This window comes from Heterodontus francisci, chromosome 30, assembly GCF_036365525.1.
Source record: "Heterodontus francisci isolate sHetFra1 chromosome 30, sHetFra1.hap1, whole genome shotgun sequence".
Classification (NCBI taxonomy): domain Eukaryota; kingdom Metazoa; phylum Chordata; class Chondrichthyes; order Heterodontiformes; family Heterodontidae; genus Heterodontus; species Heterodontus francisci.
In genome coordinates, this window is record NC_090400.1 from 22,970,713 (window position 1) to 22,998,130 (window position 27,418).

The window sequence follows — 27,418 nt, forward strand, 5'->3', positions numbered from 1 at the left end:
AGCCAGCTCTGCCTTCATGCCCTCATAATTGCCCTTAATTTTAAAATACTAGTCTTAGATTCGCCCTTCTCTCCCTCAAACTGAATGTGAAATTCGATATGATCACTGCTACCTATGAGGTTAGTAATTAATCCTGTCTGGGCAAACATCTAGAAACACATTGGGTTCTTACCATTGCATACCTACAAGACCCCAATACTCGGTGACAGTGCCACACACGCAAACCCCACCTCCCGTGGTCGGCCAACTTGTCACTAACCTTGTTCTGTAATCCTTCAAATACTTTTTAAAACGTCTAACTTTTAGATCTTTTCTGAGCCTCAATTTAATTCTCATTTCCCATTAAATTAATTCACAGCAAGAATCCATATAATTCAAATTACATCTTTTTAAAGTTAATATAATTGATTTTTTAAAAACCCTGATTTAATTAATCCAACCAAAGCCTGGTTTTATTTGCTGTTTAAGATCTAATAGTTACATATAAATCATAAATTCCTTTTAAATGTTTAATTTCCTTATAAATATTAACCCATGAATTTTCCAATAGTCCAATGGGGACCCATTGATACAATTCCACTCCATCTTTCCAGTGGAGCTTTTGGCTTTTACCACCAGACGATGCTATTTATTCATAGGTGCTGCATCTTCGAACAGAAACTCCATTTATCTGCATTGTTTGTTTATACTCCAACCATTTTTGTTCTGGACCTTTCCATGCAAAGTTCACAGGATGTGTATTCAGGTCACGGATTAGGACAACCAAACGTCAAGCCAGGGAATGGAATACTTTCCATTTTGGATACCCCCATGTCAGTGTTAAGCATGCAGCATTTGGGTGCAATGAAACCCTCCGGTGTGCCTCAGCCCAAACCACTAATCAGCACCCTTTACTTGTTCAATATGAAAGCCTTCCTGAAATTTGAAATTTACAAATTAATAGGTTTGTGCTGCAGGTCAATGCTGACAGTACTGGATTGAGATGTGTCATTTGAACCTTCATTCATAAGACAAGAACCTTCCTCTCTGTTGGGCTTAATTTTGACCAAGATGGCAGAAGTGAGAACAGAAAGGCCAGGCGAAGTCAGTGCACCATCAGTCCCCAACAGTTATTATTGGGGAATGTCAACCAGAATAAGCTCTTTCTCATTCCTTTCCTGTTAATGTTCTCCCTTCATGGGCTACAGTTCCATGCTTGCTTAACAGTTGATTCTACAAGAAGACTTTGATGATGTAACCTTCTAGTCAATGATTGCTGACAGCATATTTAATGTTCACAATCTCATTAAATGTTCACACACAATATCCAATAGGAGTCATTGCACAGTGAGCAGGAGCAGGAAGTTTGGCTGATTAAAAAAAATCTCAAAGACCGAGGGTACCAGAACAGGACATAGAAGGTGATAGAGTTGCTGGTTGAGATGAAGCTGGTTTTATTCCATTTTCCTGTTACAATACTTTACAGAGTTGCTGTCATAGTCACCCTTCTGTGTGTAAAGTGCACTATGTTCACAGTTTCAATTTCAAAATATAAACATGAGGAATTAAACGTTGGAATGATACAACTGAATCCACAGAAACAATAAATTAACAATGTTAGAAAAAGCAGGTCGAGTTCATAAACTGGTCCTTGACAGCTCTGGCTAAACAAGGCACAGATTAACTTAGTGTGATGAGTGTCTCAGGTTTGCACTGCAGTTTTTCAGCGACACCTGGTCCCGTACACTTTGAAGGCAGAGGTTTTGGTGTCACTTGGGTTTACAGTGAATATACTTTACACATAATTATTCTATTAATAACTTGTGCCTTTTGTTTGGGCATAGTACAATATGATTGCATGAGGTTTAAAGACAAAATTGATATCATATGGCAGGTAACATTCTTCCACTGTTACTGAAGCTCCTCCCTTGACTATTGAAGGCGGCCACATCCGCCAACAGTCCAACCAGCCATTCTTCATGGAGGAAGGCATTGAAATCAAGCTCAATCTTGTTCCAACCAAAGTCCACGTGTGCACTTTGCAGTCACGGATACTGGATGGAAATCAGAATCAGGATTCCTAAGCCAAAAGCAACAAGGCCAACAGAGCACAGATCAGGACTGAATTCCTTTTTTTTTTAAGCATGGCAGACTGAGCCAGACAACTGTCCCATTTTAGACCACCTTCTGGTAATCTGAATGAATATAATATTCAAGCATGCTAGCTTCTGAAATAACTGAAGGTTGAGATATATGCTTCATAAGAATGAGGCCCTGGTCACCTTTCTTTTGACTCATTGGAGCCATAAAACCTCAGTCTGGAATTTTGCATTCAAAACAAAACTACATTCTAACCATGGGAGATGTTTGCAAAACTCTGGGAGGCTCCAAGCGTTACGGAGTTTTATAGTCCCCAACTGCATAAAAAGGACGAAGTAGGCTCCACTAAGCTGTACAGGACTGCTGGGAGTTTAGTACCAGTCTCCCTCTGTGCAATCTGGTGGTACTGAAACCACTACAGAGCATAGCATAGTAGGAGCTCAGCAACTTCCTAATTTACACAAAAAAACACAAACAATTGCTCCCCCAATTTCCTCATCTCATGAAGACAATCTGGGCCATACATGCTCAGGTTCAGGCAAACCATCTTTTACTTATTCAAACGCCTGCCTGTCAATCCAGGTAGGAAGTGTTGCCAGGTTATTTGATCAGCCAAACTCGTTCCTGCCTTCACTCAATGGCCACACAAGTGAATTTCCCAGCATCACGCAGTGGATGGCGTTCAGGAGAAAGATCCCAAACAGATTTATTACCCACTCTGCTGGAGCTCAGCTAACAAGGTACAGACCTAGGGAATGAAACTGGTCCAATTGGCTCATTATCCACAACATAAGCTGCATTTAACTCTCAGTAATTGTAACTCTGCCTCCATCAAAACTAAAACATTTAAACCAGAATGCCAAAGCAAGAACCCAAATGTTCCTTACTGCTAGTAATCTGCAAAGACAACAATTTAAAATATTAATTTTTCCTTGCCGTTTGTAAACTAGAACTTTTTTTTAAAAAGCTGAATGATTTGGATATACTACCTTCTATGCAGCATGCATTGCAACATTAGTCTTCAAACTTACTGAAGACAGTTGCATAAATATAATTACAAGTGGCAGTTGCTATGTATTATCAGGCTATTGACAGTAAGCACAGCAAAGTGTTTAAGGCCAAGTCTACTAGTTACAAATGTTTACCTCATGGGAGCCCCACATCAGTCAGACAGTTGATACTGAAAGTCTCGAGTTTTCACAGTACACCCATGTTCCTACAGAAATGGTAACACTGAGCTGTGATATTTAACTATGTGAGTTCTGAGATACTTGGATACTTAACTCAAACACCTAACTCATGTTTGACGTATGACTTCTGTTCATTAAGACAGCAGTGCTTGGAATACCAGAGTCTAATATTCTAAACACTAGCTGACAGACCACAGGCTAGCGTATCAGGGAAAAAAGGAGCAGCAGGAGATGTCAATCTTCTCGTCTTTGTAAAACTAGAGGGGCGATTCTCCACCTCATCGCTACACTTTATATAGGACTCAGGCCACAATCATATTTTACTAATTCATGATGAAAAGTCACTCTTGAAGCAGACTTTTCAAATTTACATAAGCTGTAAATCCTTCTAAAGTCAGATCGTGACAGTTCAAAGTTCACGCATCTCAGTAGACTGACACTAAGCCCCTGGTTGTTTGAAAGTCTGCCTTACATTTAAGAAGCATCCCTATACATGTGATCAGAATGATCATATTAAAACTTTGCTGCTCTGTTAGTTCTTCTTCCTCTTCACAACCTATGATTAATATGTTCATTAATCTTGATATTATTTAGATCCTGCCTGATATAAAGGGCAGGGTCCAAAGCTTTTCTACTGATGGGTCCCCAGGGCTGACTAACACAAATTCTCAGCTAATGGGAAGCAAGGTCTAAAGAAAATTTGATGCTGTAACCATTTCATCAACTGAAGAATCAAACAGACAGGAAGCTTCAGTGGAAAATGCATCTCAGAACGGTTAAAGGGATGTTACTACTGTGAATGGAACACTTTGGCTAGCAAGTGTCAGCACTTGCTGACAGAGTGCTGACAGGTCACGTACAGGATGGGTGTGATGTAAAGTAAAGCTCCCTCTGCACTGCCCCATGATAAACCTTCATATCAGGTACAGCATGGGTTAGATGCAGAGTAAAGTTCCTTGTGCACCTTTCCCAACTTGTGCCTCAGTCCAAACAGAACACCCCACCCAAATGCATTATTGTGCCATTTTTCCAATTCCCACATCAGAGTGAAATTACCAAGTGCTGCAGGATTGAGATTGTGGTGGCCATAAGGATGTATCTGGGCAGAGATGAGATTTTCAGTTCTTCAGTCTGGGGTAGATTAGAAACCAGGTCCCAAAAGTGAAAGAGCATCTAACATTAGATCATCTAGGTCTTGAAATGTAACTTCCACTCTTGTACCCAACTATGACTGTGAAAGTGCCTGGCATTCAGTAATCGTGGCTCTCCTTTGTTCACCAATGCAAAGCAGATAGTGAGATATGAACAGGATAGATAAAATGAACATGGAGAGAGCAGGAAATAATTAGCCTGGAAGCTCAAAAATGCAATCTATAATATCTGAATCTGATTAGAGAAGCAGAAGTGAAAACACAATCTCAAATGGTCTACGAAAAGCAGTAATTATACAAATTACAGACCAGAAATAATAAATCACAGGAATGAAGAATAGAAAGCAAAAAGTGAATTCTGTCCTTTGGAAATGGTGTGTGAACGTGTGCGAAAAGTGATGCGAGGCAGCCATTGTGCTGCAGTCAAAGTCACCATGTGTAAAAATATTTGAAGACTATTGAAGACATTGTTCTGTAGGGGGCTTTATGCCTGAAATCAGGCTCAAACTCTAGGCAGGCACCATTTGCACGACTGAATAGACCTGAGCACTGAGTTCATCCCAATCTCTAGGCTATTTGGCCATTAGGCTGCAGCCAATGAAATGCCCAACTTGGGAATTCCTTCATCCCAATCCCACTAACATCATGAATCATGACTGGTGCAGATGGTAGTTTTGCTCCCATCAGGGCAAGATGGAAATGAATGGCCTGACTGGGATCTGGGCTCCCAAACAATTTCCCAGTGGTTACACTGCAGTCCTGGGATTCCAGGAGGGTGCTGTTGGCTCTGTAGAAATTTAGGGCTGTGTCCAATTGGAGTTTACACAGTCGAATAAATGAAGGAGATGATGCACAATTCCTAGGAAAGTCAATGGATTGGAAGATATTGAATTTTTACGTCCCTGCATTTCGAGGGCCACAACCTAAACCTCAAGTTTAAGGAAAAGCAGCAGCTGGATGTTGGATGGTGCAATGATTAAAATGACATTGATTCAGGTGGACATACAAATATGTAGATCAATGACCAAGCCAACTTCAAAATCTCCAAGCGGTGCCATACCAAGAGGTGTCAAGATGGTTCGGGGAAGGGGAAAACTGGTCATTTTCTGGGTGGGGAGAAAGAGAAAAAGGTAAGGAAGAGAGAGTGTCAGAAGTATGGCAGGAGATTAAGTATAATCGTACCATGTTAACTAGCCATCAACTCAAAGTAGACATCTTGGTAATCTTATAATCTACGGTTAAGATTGGAAAGGAGGTTCTAGACTAAAAAATGGTTGTGCTGTCAAGGATGGAAGGAGGCCTGGAACTGAGATTCTTGAAGCAGAGAGTAACATGAATAGAGCAAGATTAATAAACATCAAAAAAAAAAGGGTAAATGTGAGAGATAGAGACTGAAGAAAAAGGAGACAACTCTCCTGAAAATAAATGGGAAAGAAGCCAAATAAATGCTTGGTTCAAATATACTAATGTATAAGCTGAACTGTCAGATGGTGCTTTGCACATTTGTTTACAAAAGCTGAGCTCCTGTCAATGGGGCTGGTGGTCAAGGCTGGAGAGGTTGAACGGGCAATGTGTAAATGGGGAGACAAGATAAAGTAAAAGCAAAATACTGCGGATGCTGGAAATCTGAAACAAAAACAAGAAATGCTGGAATCACTCAGCAGGTCTGGCAGCATCTGTGGAAAGAGAAGCAGAGTTAACGTTTCGGGTCAGTGACCCTTCTTCGGAACTGACAAATATTAGAAAAGTCACAGATTATAAACAAGTGCGATGGGGGTGGGGCAAGAGATAACAAAGGAGAAGGTGCAGATTGGACCAGGCCACATAGCTGACCAAAAGGTCACGGAGCAAAGGCAAACAATATGTTAATGGTGTGTTGAAATACAAAGCATTAGTACAGATTAGGTGTGAATACACTGAATATTGAACAGCAGCAAGTGCAAACCTGAAGAAAAACAACCTGAAAAAAACAGTGGGTAAGCAAACGGAACAAACTAAGATGAAATGAAATAAATGCAAAAAAAGATTGTAAAAAATGTAAAAAGGAATGTAAAAAAAAAAGGAAGAAAAAATAACTAAAAATGAAAGTAAAATGGGGGGCTGTCATGCTCTGAAATTATTGAACTCAATGTTCAGTCCGGCAGGCTGTAGTGTGCCTAATCGGTAGATGAGATGCTGTTCCTCGAGCTTGCGTTGATGTTCACTGGAAGACTGCAGCAATCCCAGGACAGAGATGTGAGCATGAGAGCAGGGGGGAGTGTTGAAATGGCAAGCAACCGGAAGCTCAGGGTCCTGCTTGCGGACTGAGCGGAGATGTTCCGCAAAGCGGTCACCCAGTCTGCGCTTGGTCTCCCCAATGTAGAGGAGACCACACTGTGAGCAGCGGATACAGTATACTACTTCTTTCTTCTATATACTTCTTTCAATGTAGTATACTGTATTCGCTGCTCACAATGTGGTCTCCTCTACATTGGGGAGACCAAGCGCAGACTGGGTGACCGCTTTGCGGAACATCTCCGCTCAGTCCGCAAGCAGGACCCTGAGCTTCCGGTTGCTTGCCATTTCAACACTTCCCCCCTGCTCTCATGCTCACATCTCTGTCCTGGGATTGCTGCAGTCTTCCAGTGAACATCAACGCAAGCTCGAGGAACAGCATCTCATCTACCGATTAGGCACACTACAGCCTGCCGGACTGAACATTGAGTTCAATAATTTCAGAGCATGACAGCCCCCCATTTTACTTTCATTTTTAGTTATTTTTTCTTCCTTTTTTTTTTACATTCCTTTTTACATTTTTTACAATCTTTTTTTGCATTTATTTCATTTCATCTTAGTTTGTTCCGTTTGCTTACCCACTGTTTTTTTCAGGTTGTTTTTCTTCAGGTTTGCACTTGCTGCTGTTCAATATTCAGTGTATTCACACCTAATCTGTACTAATGCTTTGTCTTTCAACATACCATTAACATATTGTTTGCCTTTGCTCCGTGACCTTTTGGTCAGCTATGTGGCCTGGTCCAATCTGCACCTTCTCCTTTGTTATCTCTTGCCCCACCCCCATCTCACTTGTTTATAATCTGTGACTTTTCTAATATTTGTCAGTTCCAAAGAAGGGTCACTGACCCGAAACGTTAACTCTGCTTCTCTTTCCACAGATGCTGCCAGACCTGCTGAGTGAGACAAGATAAAGCTCAGGAGGCTGAACAGACTGAGTGGGTCAGGCCAAGAGGGGCTTAAACTCTGCACACAAGAGTAAGGAGGTATAATGGAGTGCCTCACATATACAATAATCCAAACTCACAGCTCCTAAATTTATATAGTGGAGTCACCATTTTGAAACTCCTTCATTCAATAGGCAGCTAACTGATTCCTCATTCCACTAAAGGGTTTAATCTTAATTAAGCAGCTGCTCACTACATTTCAAAGTAACAAGTTATCACTAGACCCCATCCCCTGATCCATCCTCTTGAATTAAATAACTTAGATAAGTGATGGGACGTAATTTGAGCTGTGGTTTTTTTGTCCCCAGTCACCAACATTTCCAAACTGGAATGAACTATAAGCAGTTCATCTCCCTGCTAGATGCACAACACCAGTTTCTTATTTTGTGCTCAAGATAAGGGATGTTCGTCCTTGGAATGGACTATTTTCATTTCAGTATCATGCATACCCAACTCAGGCACAGCATTCATTATCTGCAGAGTAAAATTCTTCCACTCTGCCCCAACCTAAACAGCATCTCCTACTGCACAGCATGGCAACTTTCAAATTCTTACACCACCCATCCTGTGGTCGCTCTATGAATGAGATTGCCAAGTTAGGGGTATTTTTGTACTGTAGGTCCATGCATTATTGGGGGCGGGGGATGGCACTGCCCAAATGCCTTTTACACATTTTCCCAAAAGCAGGTTTCTCTGTATCCAGAGTTTCAGCAGCACCTCTGTCTTGACACTAACTGCAGGATTCACTTATCTATAAATCATATTCAGTGTCCTGGGCACTGAGTAACACTGTGGAAATAGCCACATACACCAATATCCTATATATTGCCTATGTCCTTTGTGTCCAACTGGAGGTGGCCAGCTATTTACATTAGCAGAGTCTTGCTGTCCGGTGAAATGTTAAAGCTGAGGGTCATCCTGCAGGAATATAAACAGCACAGTTGTGTACTTGCAGGTTTGATTGCACCTAGTATGATGAAATGTGTGGTTATGTGAAGATGGTCAGCTGAACATCAGCATGCTTGTAGATTACACTGTAATGATTCAGCTTCCTGCTCAGTAGGGCCAGCTCACATGGTTTCTAGAAGCTTCTCTTTGCTTCTTGAATGATTCTCAAAGAAGGAATGATTGATCTGTTCCAGGTCAGAGGTGAGAGCGAGGTGCATCTCCAGGTGCAGTTTCAGGGCCATTAGCCACTGTTCCAGCTTCATAAAGGATGGCCTGTGGAAAACAAAAACCATCAGGTCTAGCATAATGGGCCAGTTACCAAGGCAACACAATGTGCTCTGGAAGACATCATGACAATGCAGTTCAATATATGGTTTTGAAATTAATTCACCAAAACTCAAACCTACCCCCTCACTGAAGGAGGAAGCCCAGCCTTGGGTGACTGTCAAACTCCTCCCCCCCATCTGCATTTATTAACAAAACCGCCAAATCTGTCTGTCCTCATTATGCAAGTCCTCGGAGTTGCTGACCTGCCTGCCTCATAATATGGCAGAGATCACCTCCAGAAATGGTTGCTGAATTATTGAGGTTCAAACCATTCCTTGGTGGACTGAGGAGAGATGATCCAGTGTGAGGAAGCAGCATGGGGAAACTAAACTATATTTTCCCACAAATTCATCACGCTTAATTCCAAGAGCTTGATACTAGCTTGTGAATGTAAATACAAATGCAAAAACTAACCAAAGATATTTAATTGTAAAAACTTCACTGAAGTATTACATACACTATTGTGCAATAAAGTATTTACAGGACAGAAACAGGCCATTTGGCCCGACATGTCCATCCTGGTGATTAAACTAAAGAAAATTCACTAAAGCACCAGTGGTTATGATGTAAATTTTAATGGTCAGAGGCAGGGAGATGGGTAAGCAACCAGAAACAAAAAAGACAAACAGAAACAACCATATTCCCTACGAACAGTCAGCAGCCAAGAAAGCCACATCTCAGCATCACCCGAACATTCCACTCAATTCCTTCTACCCCAACTGTCAGGTCTGGGCCTATTATGGACTAATTGATGGAGATTGATCACTAGGATTAGTCAATAACTCTATTAGCATTGGATGATGTGACTATCAGGTTGCTAGGTGAACTAAATGGGCCTTGGTCTCTTTTGTCCAGCAATTCCTACGTTCCTAACGGCAGTACCACCCAAACATTTCCATATTAATTTTAATGCTGCAAACAAGTCCTTTCACCCCAAGCACCACTTACACCCTTTTCGCCAACTTCAGTGCAAAACCAAATCCAGATACCCCAACAGCAGCGTCATCCAAACTCTTATACCCCAACAGCGGGGTCATTCAAATTCTTGAGACAAACCATAGCGTCATCCTAATCTTCCCTAGTTCGGCTCTTTTCAAACCCTGCCACCTTATTCCTCAGCACCTTCCAACCAAGGGCCACACTATGCAATCTTCTCCATCCCCAACTTGACCGCATTCAAACCCTTCCATCCCAACATCAACTCATTAAAAAATCAGTCTTTCAACTTCAGCCCAAATCTAGCCATCCCAAAACCTTTCATCCCATACCTCAACCCTCAGCATCACCCAAACCCTTACACCTCAAACCATTCAATGACAGACTCACCTTTTTTCAGGATCCAAGTCACAGCACATGACTGCAATTGGAAAGAAGGCAGCTGGACATTCTTCTGGACAGTATCGATCCAAGAAAACTGGGACATTCAGGCCAAAATCTGTTGTCCTGGGCAGGTAATCTGGGTCGGCATTTACTCTACCAATCAGCTGAAAGTAAAAAGATCAACAAATTAGAAAAGAAAGTAAGGTGTTTACTGAGGGCACAAATGCCCTTGTCACACAAGAGAGAACCAGTTCACAATATTGGGTATATTATGCCTTCAGCTCATTGGTTCACCACAGACTTGTCTATCAGTACAATCAAGAGTCATAAATTGTAAAACCAAGACTAATGGAGCTCTTTGTACAACTGTCCTTATGAGTCTTAGGGCTCGATTTTAACCCTGTGCAATTGAAAGGGGGTTTTGAGTTAAAAATCTCATCTCAGTGTATAACAGCTAAAGAAAAATGTTCTGCATATGGGATGCACAAGTTTCAGGAGCAATTTATCTCTTCATAACCAATGCAGTCATTAAGATTTTTACTTATGAGTAATAGTGGGCGTATCTGATCTCCTCTGTATTTCATCCATTTGAAACCCCTGGCAGCCTAGTATAGATAAAAACCCTTCCAAACCTGGGATAAGACACCATTTTGAGCTGCATCAAACTAGTGTGAAGTGTATAGCCCTTTAAGACCATCCCCTTTAAAAGCTAATTGCACCTAGAGTAGGAGGAGACTTTCCTCAGGCAGCTAAGAATAAAAGGACAAGGCTCAAATGAATAAAAAAAAAGAGCTGAAAGATGCACTGTATAGTCTTGCTTTGCGTTATGTGCATTAAAAAAGATGTTTGGAAATTGGATTGTTCACAGACTGCTGTTTGTCAGGGGAAAGGAGGCTTTGAAGTGGATACAGGTGTCTTTCTGGTGGGAACACTGAGCAATGATTTAAGGTTAGTGCTAACCAATAAAAAGCATCACATAACTCACACAAGGGAGTTTTTCCTCAAAAATGTAATGATACTGATGCAAGGTCCGACCACTTCGAAGTCTTTTCCCACTCTAGGTGCAATTATCTTTTAAAGGGGATTTTCTTAAAGGGCTATACCCTTCCCCGGGATTAGGGTGCTCATCAACCTGTGGCCGATATACCAACCCTCAATCACGCTGCTACAGTGCCAATTTACAAAATAATCCCTGATGACACAGCAAATGAAGTGAGCGACAATCACAAAGGAGGTGAAACACTGAATGCAACATTCTGGTAGGAATTCTCAATCACATCACAATTTACAGAACTGATGGATTGAAAAACTGCCATGAAGGGGGTTTCCTAGTCTTTACTTTTTTTTTACATAGTTAAGAGCAGAGTGGCAGCTACTCAATTTAATGTCTTACCTCACAAAGCATAATCCCAAATGAAAAGATGTCAACTTTCTCATCATAGCTTTTTCCTGAGAATATAAAAATATATCAGTGAAGATCACTACCAGAGAATACCAGTGAATAGAGTGCCAAATACAAGTGAGTACTGTCAAAAGCCAGGCAGGCAACACAGTAATAAAGAATCCCAACAAGCACCAGAAAGCACTAAACAAGCATCACTGAGGATCAGAGTACCACTGTGCAAAGAATACTACAAGTACCATAAAGTAGCACTGAGGACCAGAGAGTACTGCTGAAATGTTGGATAGCTTTCACTGACACGACTATACTATAATAGAGTACTGAAGAAAACTACTTCAGCATCACCTTCTGTCTCATCCACACATGCTCCTCTCATGCTCTGCCTGTAGTCAGAAAGCATTAGTGCAAGGTTGAACCACCTATACTTGGTTAAAAGATGCTGGTGGAAGAGACTCTCTGAACAACCTGGATAGCACATATTTCACAAATGGTATTAATTTGTGGTCTGTAATCTTGGCCAGAGAGAAGGAATGGGAATCTCCTCTCTATAAAGGATTATCTAATCAAACTGAGTCATTTCAGCTAGACAGGACATGATCCTGTCCTCACGTAACCTCCCGAATGCAGGAATGCAGTAGCAACACCTGCTCCTGACCAGTACTAGATGATCATTTTAAAACATTTTTGTGGAAAGATTCAATTCAGTTGTAACTGGGTAAAGGTACAGCCAAATGTATTACTGAGCTAGAAAGCTCCAGGTTTGATTCCTGTATCTGTTGAATGGGGGCAGCAACATCCCTGTGCTAGGATGAGGAAAAGAAAAAAAAAAATTTGCTAAGAGACTCTCATTCCTGATCATCATCCACCATCATGCTGGAAAGTGTTCACTCATGGAGGTTGTGTGAGGACAGGACCATATCCTGTGCAGCTGACTTGCTTGCTGACATTCAGTGCCTAGCTCACAGATCAACAGTGGAACCTTGGGCAGGGTAATGATGTAATCTCAATAACACTGAGCACCCTGAGGAGAGAGAATAAGTAATTGGGGAAAAGATATTTCTCCCTTTATATGCTCACCGTTAATCATCTCTGGAGCCATCCAGTAAGGGTTTCCCACCACAGTGTAACGCTTTTTCCTGTCTGGCTTCCTCACGGTGGGCAGGTTTCCTGGTGACTGATTCTCTGTCTGCTTTTTATCTTCAACCATTAATCTAGACAGTCCAAAATCAGCAACCACTACAGTATTATTCTGAAACACAAGATAGAAATCAATGGGAAAATCCAGATACAGTCTGACAGAAACTGCCATCAATGGAGGTGCACCCCCCCACCCCCCCAAAACCAAGACAGAGACCACCATTGATTGAGGTGCCCCCTATTCCCCCTCCCCCAGACAGCAGTCGCCATCGCCCAGGACACACCAATGTCCCCCACCCCATATAGACTGGGACAGCTGACAAATCACCACCCAAGGCCTCCCCCCACCAACCAAAGGAACCCAGCACCCCTGCCCCACCCACTCATTTTCACTGATGCTTACCTCACGTACTAGGCAGTTATGAGAGTTCAAATCTCGATGGATAATGTTCATGGAATGCAGATAGGACTGAAATCAGAAAGAGACCAGGAGCAAAGTGAAGAGTTTTAAAATAATTACCATTTCTCCTTTAGTTTATTCAATAATGTTCTCCTCTTCTATGCAGCCTGGAGGGCAGGCAGACAGACAGACCTCGAGAGGATCGGGGGTGGAGGCCAACATGGTTACAATGCCCCAGCCCCTCTGCCAAACTGACTGCAGAGACAAAGCCATCCACAAAACCTGCAGCCACCAATTCACACAATCATTATGCTTTTGGATCACAGTTCACTGGTGCTGGTCATTTAGTGAAATTTGAGACAAAAACAAAAGGGACAAGAAACTCAAGTGTACTAAACCAGACTGATATGGTTTGAAATGGGTCCTTGTGTATTAACATCCTTCTGATCATTCTAAAATGGAGTGTGCATAAGTAAAGACTGAATCTGGCAGCATGATCTCAACAGCAGTAGTTCACACCTCTGTCCTGTTCCTATCAGTTTTAGAGAGATGAAGGAACCAGACTTCAGACAGACAAAGCTCAACTTCATTACACTATCGGGTGATAAATTTGAGGTCGGGCCAGAGTCAGATGACAGCTTTAACATCCACAAGTTCTCCCAACCACTTGAAATGAGACACTAACAATCCCCTTTTACTGCTACCGATTGGAATTCAGATGCCAGAGATCACTGCACTGTATGCAGTTCTGTTCAATCCTTCACAACAGACAGAAGCTTACCATCCCCTCAGCAATGTCACTGGCAAAGCTCACACGATGATTCCATAGCAATGGGCGGTCCTGTTGGAGGGGAAAAAAAATCAGAGGTCCCAGTCAGTGTTGCATCTTTAACTTTTCAATTGAAAGAAAGTAGCTCCCATAAAGCAACCTCTTTACTGGTTACATGCTTTCTCCAACTGCAGTTATTTCAAGCAGCCAAACTACAGCAAAGAGCTTAAGCACCAGCAGTAGAAGTTAAAAGTGCCAAAGTTAGATATGAAGGGAAGTCAGGGGGAATATATTACTGTCAAGAAAACCAGATATGCCCGATGAGGAATTTAAAATTCATTGGAGGAAAACTTACATTAAAAACTTTTAATGGGAAAATCCCTGCAGTTAACTTTAAAAAAACTGGCAGCCAAGATGGCCACTGCAATTTGCATCTGAAACACCTTTTCATATTCAAAAGATCTGACTGAGGCCAGAGGTTTGAGCAGCATGGATCCAGGACATGGCTTGCTCTAAGTGATTGAATTACCTAAAATTTCTTCATTAGCACAACAGTCAAGGCAATCCTAACACCTTGACTTTGAAAGAGCAAACCCACTCCAAGTGTAAATTGGCATCCTGGGGCCTGTGGAGCCAATTCCTAACCTTGAATTTCATTAGAAGGTTCTAGAAAACCTGAAGCAGCCATGTAACAATCTGTCCATCTCGGGGGAAGCTGTTTTTCCCCTTGGACAAAAAGACAAGCAGTAACTCAGACTGTGCAGCAGGAAAAGACTGCGTGCCTCCCTTTCTCTCTCTCTCTCCTCCCACCAGACAACACAAGTTTGAAAACCGTCTGCGACTGTGAATCCCTCAAAGCCTACAGATTGCTACAGACAGAGACCAGGGGAAGAGAACCAACTGCAAGTTTGCCTCCAAGAAAGCCTTGAGCCAAGCGGGCCAACCACAAAGTGCACTTTGACCAGCCAAGGACTTCAAGAATACAACTTCTGCCGGAAGACCACCGAATCATCCACTCCACAGAATGAGCATTTAAGTTCCATTTATTCTGGACTCTAATCCAAATCCATTTTTCCCTCTGTAATCTATTTGTGTGTGTGAGATTCCTATGTGAATGTGTAGTGTAAGTTTACTATTTTATCTAGATCGGTTTTAGATTGTTAAGTATAATAAAGTTACCTCTTTCTTGTTTAAACTCAAGAAAACCTGTCCCATTGGTTCTTTCACGATCACATTAAAGGTAAAAGGTAAAACACTCTCACCGAGGTGGTAAGCACAATCCTTGTTTAAAAAGGAACAAACCCTGTTGTGGCCAAATAAGAGGAAGGGCAAGAGGGGTGACTGTGACACCCCCCACCCCCCTCCTCACTTGGCCATAACAATTACCCAGAGGATAATTAATTTGTGGAGTAGGTTACCATAGAAGGACATTGTGGGGATAGTGAAATGGTGTCAAGAGGCATCAATGTGTTTATGAAGAGATAAGGGGGTTGAGGGACATGGTGAAGGAAACAGACAAACGTGTTGGGCCAAATGGTCATATCGTGTTCACCTTGTGTACTGCACTGTCAGAAAAAGAGTAGAAATTGGTACACGTTGTGCCCATTTTTCAGTTGTAAACCTAGTGCAAAGCATACCACTTTAGCAGTGGGACAGCCTGCACCCAAACTGCAGGCGTTGGTCCCACTGCTAAATTTGTGGCCCTGTGCGTACACCTAAAACAGGCGTTAGGCCCCTTGAATATGGAGGACTCCTTTTAGGAGTTTGTCCCAATGGGCAGGGCAACCATTGGGCCTACCACCCCCCTGACCAAAAGGAAGGTTGTGAAATAAAACATACTTTAATAAAAAGTCTGGAGGAGCAGAAGTTCTCACCCCTGACGCCTCAGGAGTTCTAATTTCCCCCATCCCTCCCCCAATAATCACCTCCTGAGGCTTACTGGAGGGTCACTGCAACAAGGCCCAAAAATGAAGTTTTCGCTTGAGCGTGTTGCCCCGGGACGCATTACCAGCCAATATACTGGTGAGGCCAGAGGATCTATTGAAAACATGGACTCCAAAAACAGATCTACACTAATCCCTTCCCCAATTTCTCCATTTACACTTTGTGCACATCTGTCACTTTCTTTAATCATTCCAGCTGCAGATTGTATGCTTGGGATAAAATGGAATAGATAGTGCTGCCTCTCCTATATGGACAGTCTTACACTATAAATAATGCTGTCTGGCCATTTGAACAGTCTTTCCCCACTCGAGAAACTTCTCACGATGACAACTATCACAGTAAACAACTTGGCCAATTGGTTCAGTACAGCCTTCACTGGGACACAGTTCCTTGAAGTACTGTGGTTCTGAACAGGAGAAATCCTGTACATCTTCTCAACAAGCAGATGTTGTTCATTCTGTCATCACTTACTAAATCTTTGATGATGCTTCTCAGTGTCCCTCCTTTGATGTACTCTGTAATGAAGTTCAACCTCTTCTCTTTATAAAGGACACCAATGAACCTGAGAACATTCGGGTGGTCGAGACAGCGCATCACCTTAACCTGATCATAGGAGGGAAAGGCAAGCTTTGTTAATCAGCCACAAGCCACAGAGAGCCAAGTATAAGATTAGCACACTCTCCATTCTCATTCGATGTCACACACTTGACTCACTCACCTCTTGCACAATAATGTGGAACAATACTCAGACATTTTACAAACTCTCCAAATCAGATCTCAAAGCTGAGGGTTAAATACTGAACCATGCACTCAATTTGTAACATTCTCTTAAAACATCACACAGAGAGCTCTCCCTGATGTATACATTCATTACCGAACCATCTAGTGTGCAACTTAGCCACAGAGCCTACGAAGAATCCAGCAGATGCTGACGGAGCTGATTTTTAGCCTGCATATTGTTGCTCCTGGACCCGGAAGGGAGGAAAGTGTGAAGAGACACCATACATCTGATCTTGATCAAATAGCTTTTTCTAGAAAGCGAATGTCAGGATCATAGAAATCATAGAAAGTTTAAGGCACAGAAAGAGGCCACTTGGCCCATCGTGTCTGCCGGCCGAAAAACGATTCACCTATTCTAATCCCACCTTCCAGCATTTGGTCTGTAACCCTGCAGATTACGGCACTCGAGTTACATATCCAGACTCCTTTTGAATGAGTTGAGGGTTTTTGCCTCTACTACCCTTTCAAAGCAGCGTCAGCAAAGAGGAGTTCTCTGATGAGGACTTTCCGTACTTTGGACTTCGCTCTTAGACGGGCAAGGTTGAACAACCTGCCCCCTGATCTTGTGTGGAGGAAAATTCCTTCTTCAGAGGATTTGAACGTATGTGAAAGCAGCAGGGAGAAGAAAATCCCAAAAAGTGTGGGTGCGAGAACACAGCCCTGTTTCACACCACTCAGGATAGGAAAGGGCTCTGATGAGGAGCCACCATGTTGAATTGTGCCTTTCATATTGTCATGGAATGAGGTGATGATACTTAGTAGCTTTGGTGGACATCCGATCTTTTCTAGTAGTCTGAAGAGACCACGTCTGCTGACGAGACGATGCTGCTTTAACATCTCACACTGAAGAGTGCCTGCAGAGTCTCATCGACAGGTTTGCGGCTGCCTGCAATGAATTTGGCCTAACCATCAGCCTCAAGAAAACGAACATCATGGGGCAGGACGTCAGAAATGCTCCATCCATCAATATTGGCGACCACGCTCTGGAAGTGGTTCAAGAGTTCACCTACCTAGGCTCAACTATCACCAGTAACCTGTCTCTAGATGCAGAAATCAACAAGCGCATGGGTAAGGCATCCACTGCTATGTCCAGACTGGCCAAGAGAGTGTGGGAAAATGGCGCACTGACACGGAACACAAAAGTCCGAGTGTATCAGGCCTGTGTCCTCAGTACCTTGCTCTACGGCAGCGAGGCCTGGACAACGTATGCCAGCCAAGAGCGACGTCTCAATTCATTCCATCTTCGCTGCCTTCGGAGAATACTTGGCATCAGGTGGCAGGACTATATCTCCAACACAGAAGTCCTTGAAGCGGCCAACACCCCCAGCTTATACACACTACTGAGTCAGCGGCGCTTGAGATGGCTTGGCCATGTGAGCCGCATGGAAGATGGCAGGATCCCCAAAGACACATTGTACAGCGAGCTCGCCACTGGTATCAGACCCACCGGCCGTCCATGTCTCCGCTATAAAGACGTCTGCAAACGCGACATGAAATCGTGTGACATTGATCACAAGTCGTGGGAGTCAGTTGCCAGCATTCGCCAGAGCTGGCGGGCAGCCATAAAGACAGGGCTAAATTGTGGCGAGTCGAAGAGACTTAGTAGTTGGCAGGAAAAAAGACAGAGGCGCAAGGGGAGAGCCAACTGTGCAACAGCCCCGACAAACAAATTTCTCTGCAGCACCTGTGGAAGAGCCTGTCACTCCAGAATTGGCCTTTATAGCCACTCCAAGCGCTGCTTCACAAACCACTGACCACCTCCAGGCGCGTATCCATTGTCTCTCGAGATAAGGAGGCCCAAAAGAAAAAGAAAAAGAAAAAGAAAAGAAAAGAAAAGAAAAGAAAAGAAAAGAAAAGAAAAAAAGAAAGAAAGAAAGAAAGAAAGAAAGAAAGAAAGAAAGAAAGAAAGAAAGAAAGAAAGAAAGAAAGAAAGAAGAGAAAGAAAGAAAGAAAGAAAGAAAGAAGAGAAAGAAAGAAAGAAAGAAAGAAAGAAAGAAAGAAAGAAGAGAAAGAAAGAAAGAAAGAAAGAAAGAAAGAAAGAAAGAAAGAGAGAGAGAGAGAAAGAGAGAAAGAAAGAAAGAAAGAAAGAAAGAAAGAAAGAAAGAAGAGAAAGAAAGAAAGAAAGAAAGAAGAGAAAGAAAGAAAGAAAGAAAGAAAGAAAGAAAGAAAGAAAGAAAGAAAGAAAGAAAGAAAGAAAGAAGAGAAAGAAAGAAAGAAAGAAAGAAAGAAGAGAAAGAAAGAAAGAAAGAAAGAAAGAAAGAAAGAAAGAAAGAAAGAAAGAAAGAAAGAAAGAAAGAGAGAGAGAGAGAAAGAGAGAAAGAAAGAAAGAAAGAAAGAAAGAAAGAAAGAAAGAAGAGAAAGAAAGAAAGAAAGAAAGAAGAGAAAGAAAGAAAGAAAGAAAGAGAAAGAAAGAAGAGAAAGAAAGAAAGAAAGAAGAGAAAGAAAGAAAGAAAGAAAGAAAGAAAGAAAGAAGAGAAAGAAAGAAAGAAAGGAAAGAAGAGAAAGAAGAGAAAGAAAGAAAGAAAGAAAGAAAGAAAGAAAGAAAGAAAGAAAGAAAGAAAGAAAGAAAGAAAGAAAGAAAGAACCCTTTCAAGCAGTGAGTTCTAGATCCCCACCACCCTCTGGACGAAAAAGTTTTTCCTCATCTCCCCTCTAATCTAATCACTTTAAATCTATGCCCCTTAGTCACTGACCTCTCTAAGGTATATAGGCCCTTCACCTCCTTTCTATCCAAGCCCCTCAAAATTTTGTACATTTCAATCAGATCTCCCCTCAGCCTTCTCTGTTCCAAGGAGAACAACCCCAGCCTATCCAATCTTTCCTCATAGCTGCATTTTTCCAGTCCTGGCAACATCCTCATAAATCTCCTCTGTACCCTCTCTGGTGCAATTACATCCTTTATGTAATAAGGTGACAAGAACTGCACACAGTACTCAAGTTGTGGCCTAACTAATGAGTTATACAGTTCCAGCATAATCTCCCTGCTCTTATATTCTATACCTCAGCTAATAAAAGGAAAGGATTCCATATGCCTTAACCACCTTATCAGCCTGTCCTGCTAGCTTCAGGGATCTGTGGACATTCACTCCAAGGTCCCTTACTTCCTCTACACTTCAGTATTTTCCCCATTAATCATGTATTCCTTTGCCTTGTTTGACCTCCCCAAATGCAACATCTCACACTTCTCTAGGTTGAATTCCATTTGCCACCTTTCTGCCCATCTGACCAGACCATCAAACGATCAATATCTTCCTGATCAGGCCAACTGTGATGCCCCCATTTTTTGACTATACACTAGTCCATTTAAAGACATCTCACTAGCCCTCACACAGCAGTTCCTTCTTTATGGAATTGGCCATGACTGCAACTGGACAGCGGCTCCAACCCCAACAGGGTACAGAGGACTATTGGGACCCAGCCTAGTTTATAGTTCTTCTGGTGGACTTCCGCCAAAATCCTACAGACTGTTTCAAATCTAAAATTCCCAACAGGGTCCTGTTGGGAATTTAATGGTATTTAATGTTGGAGCTGCTTTCTTGTTCCAATTCACTTTGTTACTTTAAATGCCAGAGTACACAAACATCAAGTCTTTAACAAGTTCTGTTAGATAATGTAACAGGAGTACTCAGGTAAATCATACTACACAATCCAGTATGGCTAAAACACATTGTGTTTCACTCAAAACTCATACTAATTCTACCTTTGATCTCTACTTTTCATGCATGCCGCCACTAAATCACAATTCATCAAAAGACACACAAAGCCACTGTTGCCAACAAGAAACCAGGAAGATGCACTTAGCCTATCTCAAACTCTCCTAAATCATTCTGTTACCATGGTTATGTGGTCCACTTAAGCTCCTCCAATCACGATTACTATAAACAGTGACCAGATCAACATCTCCCTGACCCTCAAGACATGGATGGATGACCTTCAGACATTTTCAATTCCTCATCCTTGCCTTAGGCCTGCTTCAAAAAACATCCCTGTTCAGCCAAAAACAGTTTTAACTCATCGTCTGCTGATCCCACAAACAAGGTACATGGATGGTGTGAATTCACGTTCCCACACTTAACAGGACAAATGCTACCCTGTCACACCTTCACTCTACATCAGTAACTTCTCTAATCAGGCCAACAGTATATTAGTATCCTATAGCATGAATAGTAATATTCAAGTATTTAACCTATATGGTTTAAATGGATGGTGTTACACTAGAACACAAACACTAACACAGAAAAGAAACTCTTATTTACCAACCTCTTTCAGAAAGGTCCTTTGGGTTTCATCATCAAAGCGGATCAGTTCCTTCATCGCCATGACCTCTCCTGTCTCTCTGTGGGTCACCTGATCAAAGAAAAAAATAAGAGATGTGAAGAATGTTACGACCAGGTGAGAAGGGATCTAGGAGTCCCCTCTCAGCCTTTGCCTGGTTTAACCGTAACAGGGCTCAACTTAAAAACACCACTTTTTTAAAACTCTCCCTTAGCGAATCCTTGTTCACTGTTCCAATTGTAAGGCAAAGAAATCAAACAGGTTTCCTTAGATTTAAAGAAGAAAGGTAGTAGTTTATTAATCTTAAGCTCTAATCTGGTTAACGACCAAGATTAATAAACTTCTACCTTCCTTGTTTAAATCTAAGGAAACCGGTTTGATTTCTTTGTCTTATGATTGGAGCAGTGAACAAGGATTCACTGAGGGGGGACTAAAAACATGGCGTTTTCAAGTTAAACAGCATTACGGTTAAACCAGACAAAGACTGAGAGGAAACCCCTAGACCCCTTCTCATTTGGTCATAACAGTTGCACAAACAGCAATGTGATAGGAAGGTTGAAGCAGGTCATTTGGCCCAGAGATGATTCTGCCATTCAACGAGATCATGGCTGATTTGTGACCTAACTTCATATACCCGCCTTTTCCCCATATCCCTTTGATCAACAAAAATCTATCAATCTCAAATTTAAAATTAACAATTGATCTCGCATTAATTACTCTTTTCAGAAGAGAGTTCCAAACTTCTACCACCCTTTGTGTAGAAGTTCTCCTAATTTTACTCTAGAAAGGTCTGGCTATAATTTTTAGCCTATGCTTCTGGTCCTACACTTCTCAACCAATAGAAATAGTCTACTCTATCTGTTCCCTTAATATCTTAAACTTCGATCAAGTCACCCCTTAACCATCTACATTTCAGAGAATACAACCCTAGTTTGTTTAGTCTCTCCTCATAACTTAACCCTTGGAGTCTAGTTATCATTCTGATAAATCTACTCTGCACTCCCTCCAAGGCCAATCTACCCTTTATAAGGTGTGCTGCCCAGAACTGCTTACAGTGCTCCAGGTTGGCTGTAGCCAGGGCTTTGTATAGTTGAAGCTGATGACCTCTACCCACTTATATTCCAGCTCTCTCGATATTAGATATAAAGGCCGGCTTTCCATTAGCCTTCTTGATTACTTTCTGTACCTGATCAGGACATTTTAATGATCTATGTACACGGACTCCCAACCTCTACTGTTTCTAGCTTTTCATCATTTTGAAAGTATCCCCAAAGTGGATGACCTCACATTTGCTTACATTGAAATCCATTTGCCAGTTTTACCCAATCAATATCTTTTTGTAATTTTATGACTCCATCTACACTGCTTACAATGCTGCCCATCTTTGCAATGTCAGCAAATCTGGATATGTGGCTTTTTATCCCAAAGTTGTTAACGAATATGATGAATTGTTGAGGCCCCAACACAGATCCTTGTGGTCACATCCTGCCAATTAGAGTACCTGCCCATTATCCCTATTCTCTGTCTCCTGCTGCTCAATTTCCCAACAGGTCAATAATTTGCCTTTAATTCCATGAACTTCAACAGTCTCTTACGAAGGACTTTATCAAATGCCTTCTGGAAGTCCATATGATTAATATCTATAGACATTTCCCTGTCATCTCCAAAAAATTCACTCAGATTAGTCAGGCATGATCTAACTTTTACAAATCCATGCCAGCTCTCTCTGATCAGTTCAAAAATTTCTCGATGTTTCATCACCCTATCCTTAATTATTTGCTCTAGTAATTTCCCAACAATAAATCTTCAGCTAACTGGTCTATAATTTCCTGCTTTTCCCTCTCACCTTTCCTAAATAGCGGTGACATGTAAGATTTTCCAACCTAAAGCAATGGTTCCTGAATCAAGTAAACTTTGGAAGATTATAGTTAGGACATCTGCAGTGTCCTCACCTACTTTCTTTAAAACACGGAGATGGAAATCATCTACTCCTGGGGATTTTACACTCTTCAGAGGCATTATTTTCATTACTATCACTTTGCTTAATTTGTGAGTCTCTACTATTAGTTTTCTTGGAATGTCTGGCATGCTGACCTCTTCCTGAAATAAATACTAATGCAAAGTAATTATTCAACATGTCAATGGAAATACAGAAATGGCAGACAATATCACCATTATCAATTTTCAAGGGCCCACATTGTTCCTGACCACGCTCTTTTTTCCTAACATAATTGTAAAGGTTTTGTGCTAAATTTGATATCCCTTGCAGGTTTTTCTTACTCCTTTTGTTGCTCTTGCTACCTGTTTTGTCATCCTTTGTCTTTCCTATTTGCCAGGATCTGTCCTCTTTTCCTTTGCATTTTTGCATGCTTTTTCCTTTTAGTTTTATGTTGTTGCTTACCTCTTCAGTTATGTATGGCTTTTTTTTTTGGCAAGTAGAGCTCTTTCCCCTTAGGGGTTATAAACCAGCTCTGTATCACATTAAATTCTTTTTTGAACACCTTCTACTGACCTTCTGTCATTTTGCCCATTAGCAGATTTGCCCAGTTTACTGTGGACAGTGTTTGTCTCACCCCATTGAAGCCAGCCTTACCCAAATCTAGAATCCTAGCAGCTGTTTCGCGTTTCTCCCTTTCAAACACTACATTAAACTCATCATATTGTGATCGCTATTAGATAAACGTTCACTCACTATTAGGCGGTGAACTAAATTTGGCTCATTTCTAAATTTGATATGGCATGCCCCCTTGTTAGCTTAGGACATTGTTCCAGAAATCTCTCCTGGACACACTCAAGAAATTCACTACCTTTCTTACATGCATTAGTCTACCCAACCCAATGTATATGAAAGTTAAAATCCCTCATTAAACTCTGCCTTTACTACATGTTTGTCTAATCTCTGCATTTATACAATCTACCACTTCACACCTGCTGCCAGGGGACCTATACACAACTCCCCTAAAGTCTTAAATCCTTTTCTATTTCTCAATTCTACCCTGTCTCCAAGTCTCCACTGCCTGTTTACCAGTCATTTTATCCTCTCTCCTAATTATCTTTAATCAGCAAGGCTACTCTCTCTGTCCCCTCTACCATTTTATGTCTTTCCTGGAGATCGTATAACCTGGTATAAATTAGTTTCCAGTCCTGTCCATCTTGCAGCCATCTCCGTAATGGCTACCATATCTTCCCTCCAACTTGAATGTGCAATTCATTCAATTTGTTCCTTCTACTCCATACATTGTATAAAAGAACGCTTATTTGGGCCACACACCCTAACCCTGCCCTTCTGTTCTAGTGTTTTACCCATGTTTCTTCTTTTTCTCTCCTGATTTAATAGCTTTACATATTTTAGTTTTCGCTCTACCTGTACTGCCTAAAGCACAGTTTCTGATAGTCACTCAACTCTCTTACCTCTCAGTTTTCAAACTATTACTTATACTACCTTTTCCACTAGAACTTCCCCCAACCCCACCATTTACTAGTTTCAAGTCCTCTTGACCACACTATCCTTTCTGCGAGGACCCTGGTCCCAATAGTACAGCCCCTTCCTGACCCTGGACTGGTGCCAGTGTCCCATGAAATGGAACCCCTCTTACCCACACGGTCACCTCCCTCATCTGCTTATCCCTACTCTAATTTGCACATGGCCCAAGTAATAATCTAGCGATTACAACTGGAGGTCCTTTTTTTTTTTAAATAAAAGAAAAAAAAAATTAGCTCCTAGTTCCTGCTACTCTCCAGATGGAACCTCTTGCCTACTCTTCCCAGTGTTGGTCACAACATGGATCCTTCCCCTGTCTCTCCAATATCCTTTTAAACCAACAGGCAACAAACCATGTGGGACTCTTGATTCTGCTTATAAAGAATGCTATCTGAGCCCTTAATTATTGAATCCCCTACAACTAAAAGCATTACACTTCTCCTCCTCCCCCTCACACCACCACCCCATTCCGTTTCTTGCATCAAGTTGCTATGGTCTGCATTCTGGCTACTTTTTTTTTTTTAATTCATTCATGGGACATGGGCATTGCTGGATAGGCCAGCATTTATTGCCCATCCCGAATTGCCCTTGAGAAGGTGGTCGTGAGCCGCCTTCTTGAACTACTGCAGTGCATGAAGGGTAGATACACCCACAGTGCTGTTAGGAAGGGAGTTCCAGGATTTTGACCTAGCAACAGTGAAGGAATGGCGATATAGTTCCAAGTCAGGATGGTGTGTGACTTGGAACTATATCAGCGAACATCTCCACTTCTGACCTGATAATTGAAGGAAGGTCATTGATAAAGCAGCTGAAGATGGTTGGGCCTAGGACACTACCCTGAGGAACTCCTGCAATGATATCCTGGAGCGGAGATGATTGACCTCCAACAACCACAACCATCTTCCTTTGTGCTAGGTATGACTCCAGCCAGCGGAGCACTTTCCCCGATTCCCGACTCCAGTTCTGCTAGGCCTCCTTGATGCCATACTCGTTCAAATGCTGCTTTGATGTCAAGGGCAGTCACTCTCACCTGAGGTTCAGCTCTTTTGTCCATGTTTGAACCAAGGCTGTAATGAAGTCAGAAGCTGAATAGCCCTGGCAGAACCCAAACTGAGTGTTACAGAGCAGGTTATTGCTAAGCAAGTGCTGCTTGACAGCACTGTTGATGACACCTTCCATCACATTACTGATGATCGAGAGTAGACTGATGGGGTGGTAATTGGCCGGGTTGGACTTGTCCTGTTTTTTATGGACAGGACATACCTGGGCAATTTTTCACATTGCCAGGTAGATGCCAGTGTTGTAGCTGTACTGGAACAGTTTGGCTAGGGCGCAGCAAGCTCTGGAACACAAGTCTTCAGTACTATTGACAGCATGTTGTCACAGTCCATAGCCTTTGCTGTATCCAGTATCTTCAGTCATTTCTTGATATCACATGAAGTGAATTGAATTGGCTGAAGACTGGCATCTGTGATGCTGGGGACGCCAGGAGGAGGCAGAGATAGATCATCAACTCGGCACTTCTGGCTGAAGATTGTTGCAAATGCTTCTGCCTTATCTTTTCAGTCTTTATCCTTATCCTCATAGATAGCAAGTTTATTGGACCTGTTGGATAGCATTAGATTTGTGTTTCTGATCTGGGGTCTCCTTAATCTGTACGTAATTGTTTTATACCAACTCTGTTTTGAATCTGCACCTCTCTATGAGGTGTGACCAAAGTCTGGAGCTAACTGCCCAGGTACTTCTCCCCTCCCTTTTGTCACAGTGTCTCCAGCTCCTGAGCTGAAGAGATTAAAGATAGAGACATCTACTGCTGTCCCACCTATTGCAGTCTAGACACAACCTGCTTGGTCATATCTTAGTCTAAAATTATTTATATTGTCATGCAGACACCCTCACCTGCCAAGAATGAGGCATATTAATTTTGTCATATGAACATTGACTTTAAACTGTTGCTGGAGTGAAGAAATGACTTGTTTGAAGATCACCAGACACTAGGCTGGAAGGATATTTGCATACTAAGAGACACTGCTTGTGGAGACAACGGACTATGCCCTGCTCCAAATAACCCAAATGGATTTTGATCACCAGACATTGAAGGTGTAAGGAAGCGCATTCCAGGCCCTGCTAAGATGATGCAATCCAAAGCCAGGACTGGTTAAACCAGCTGGTCACATGACTAACTGGCTGGTCAGGTTTTTTTTTTGAACTAGCCACAGGACAGTTTGAATTCAGAAGGCAGTGTGCAACTGAAGCTGGAATAAGGAAGCCTCTCTCTCTCTCACTTTCTCCCAAGCCACTGGACCCACAGAAGACACGCAAACCTCAAGAGAGAAACGACTCCTACATTGGAACAAGTTGAAGTGTGAACTGGACCCCAACAAATTGCAAGACTTACCAGCAACCAAAGACTCCAGATTGAACTTAAAAGGACTGTAACTACCAGGTAAGTGCCTCAAACTTTTCCCCTTTATTCCTTCTACTTTTTCTGTCTTTATCTGCGTGTCTTTGTCACGTAGGCATGCTCGTGTGGTCGCGTTGCATATTTGCAGTCGTTAACCGGATTAGAGTGTAGATTAATAAAATTCTACCTTTCTTGTTTAAATCTAAGGAAATCTGTTTGATTTCTTTGCCTTACAATTGGAGCAATGAACAAGGATTCACTAAGTGGGAGCTAAAATCAGTTTTTAAAAATTAAACCCTGTTACGGTTAAACCAGGCAAAGGCTGAGAGGGAACCCCTAGACTCCTTCTCACCTGGCCGTAACAAGCAACTTTTTAGTTTGTAAGCTTTTTTTCTACTTCATGAAGCACAACATGGAACAAAATATTTTTAAAAAGCTTATTGCCTCAAGCTTACACAAACCATTGCAAATATTGGAGTCAAAAAGCAACAGCACTTCCTTCCACGGCATCAAATTCCCAATTTTTGCACTCTATGATGCACTCCTTTTCCAATCGCTCTGTGCAATAATGACCAGATAAGGTGGTTTTATTA

At 41.9% G+C, this 27,418-nt stretch overlaps 1 protein-coding gene across 2 annotated transcripts in view; it reads right to left on the reverse strand.

Annotated features, from left to right (window-relative positions):
• Window positions 1–7,562: 7,562 nt before the first annotated feature.
• Window positions 7,563–27,418, reverse strand: part of limk1a (LIM domain kinase 1a) — a 55,465-nt gene continuing 35,609 nt past the window's right edge. For both annotated transcript variants that reach the window (XM_068009942.1, XM_068009943.1), the window contains 8 exons: window positions 20,926–21,012; window positions 16,357–16,488; window positions 13,954–14,013; window positions 13,176–13,241; window positions 12,713–12,884; window positions 11,627–11,682; window positions 10,240–10,397; window positions 7,563–8,859 (listed from right to left, as the gene is read on the reverse strand). In XM_068009942.1, coding sequence (XP_067866043.1) covers window positions 8,709–8,859; window positions 10,240–10,397; window positions 11,627–11,682; window positions 12,713–12,884; window positions 13,176–13,241; window positions 13,954–14,013; window positions 16,357–16,488; window positions 20,926–21,012 — 882 coding nt within the window. In that variant the 3' untranslated portion in view covers window positions 7,563–8,708. The remainder of the gene's footprint in view (window positions 8,860–10,239; window positions 10,398–11,626; window positions 11,683–12,712; window positions 12,885–13,175; window positions 13,242–13,953; window positions 14,014–16,356; window positions 16,489–20,925; window positions 21,013–27,418) is intronic.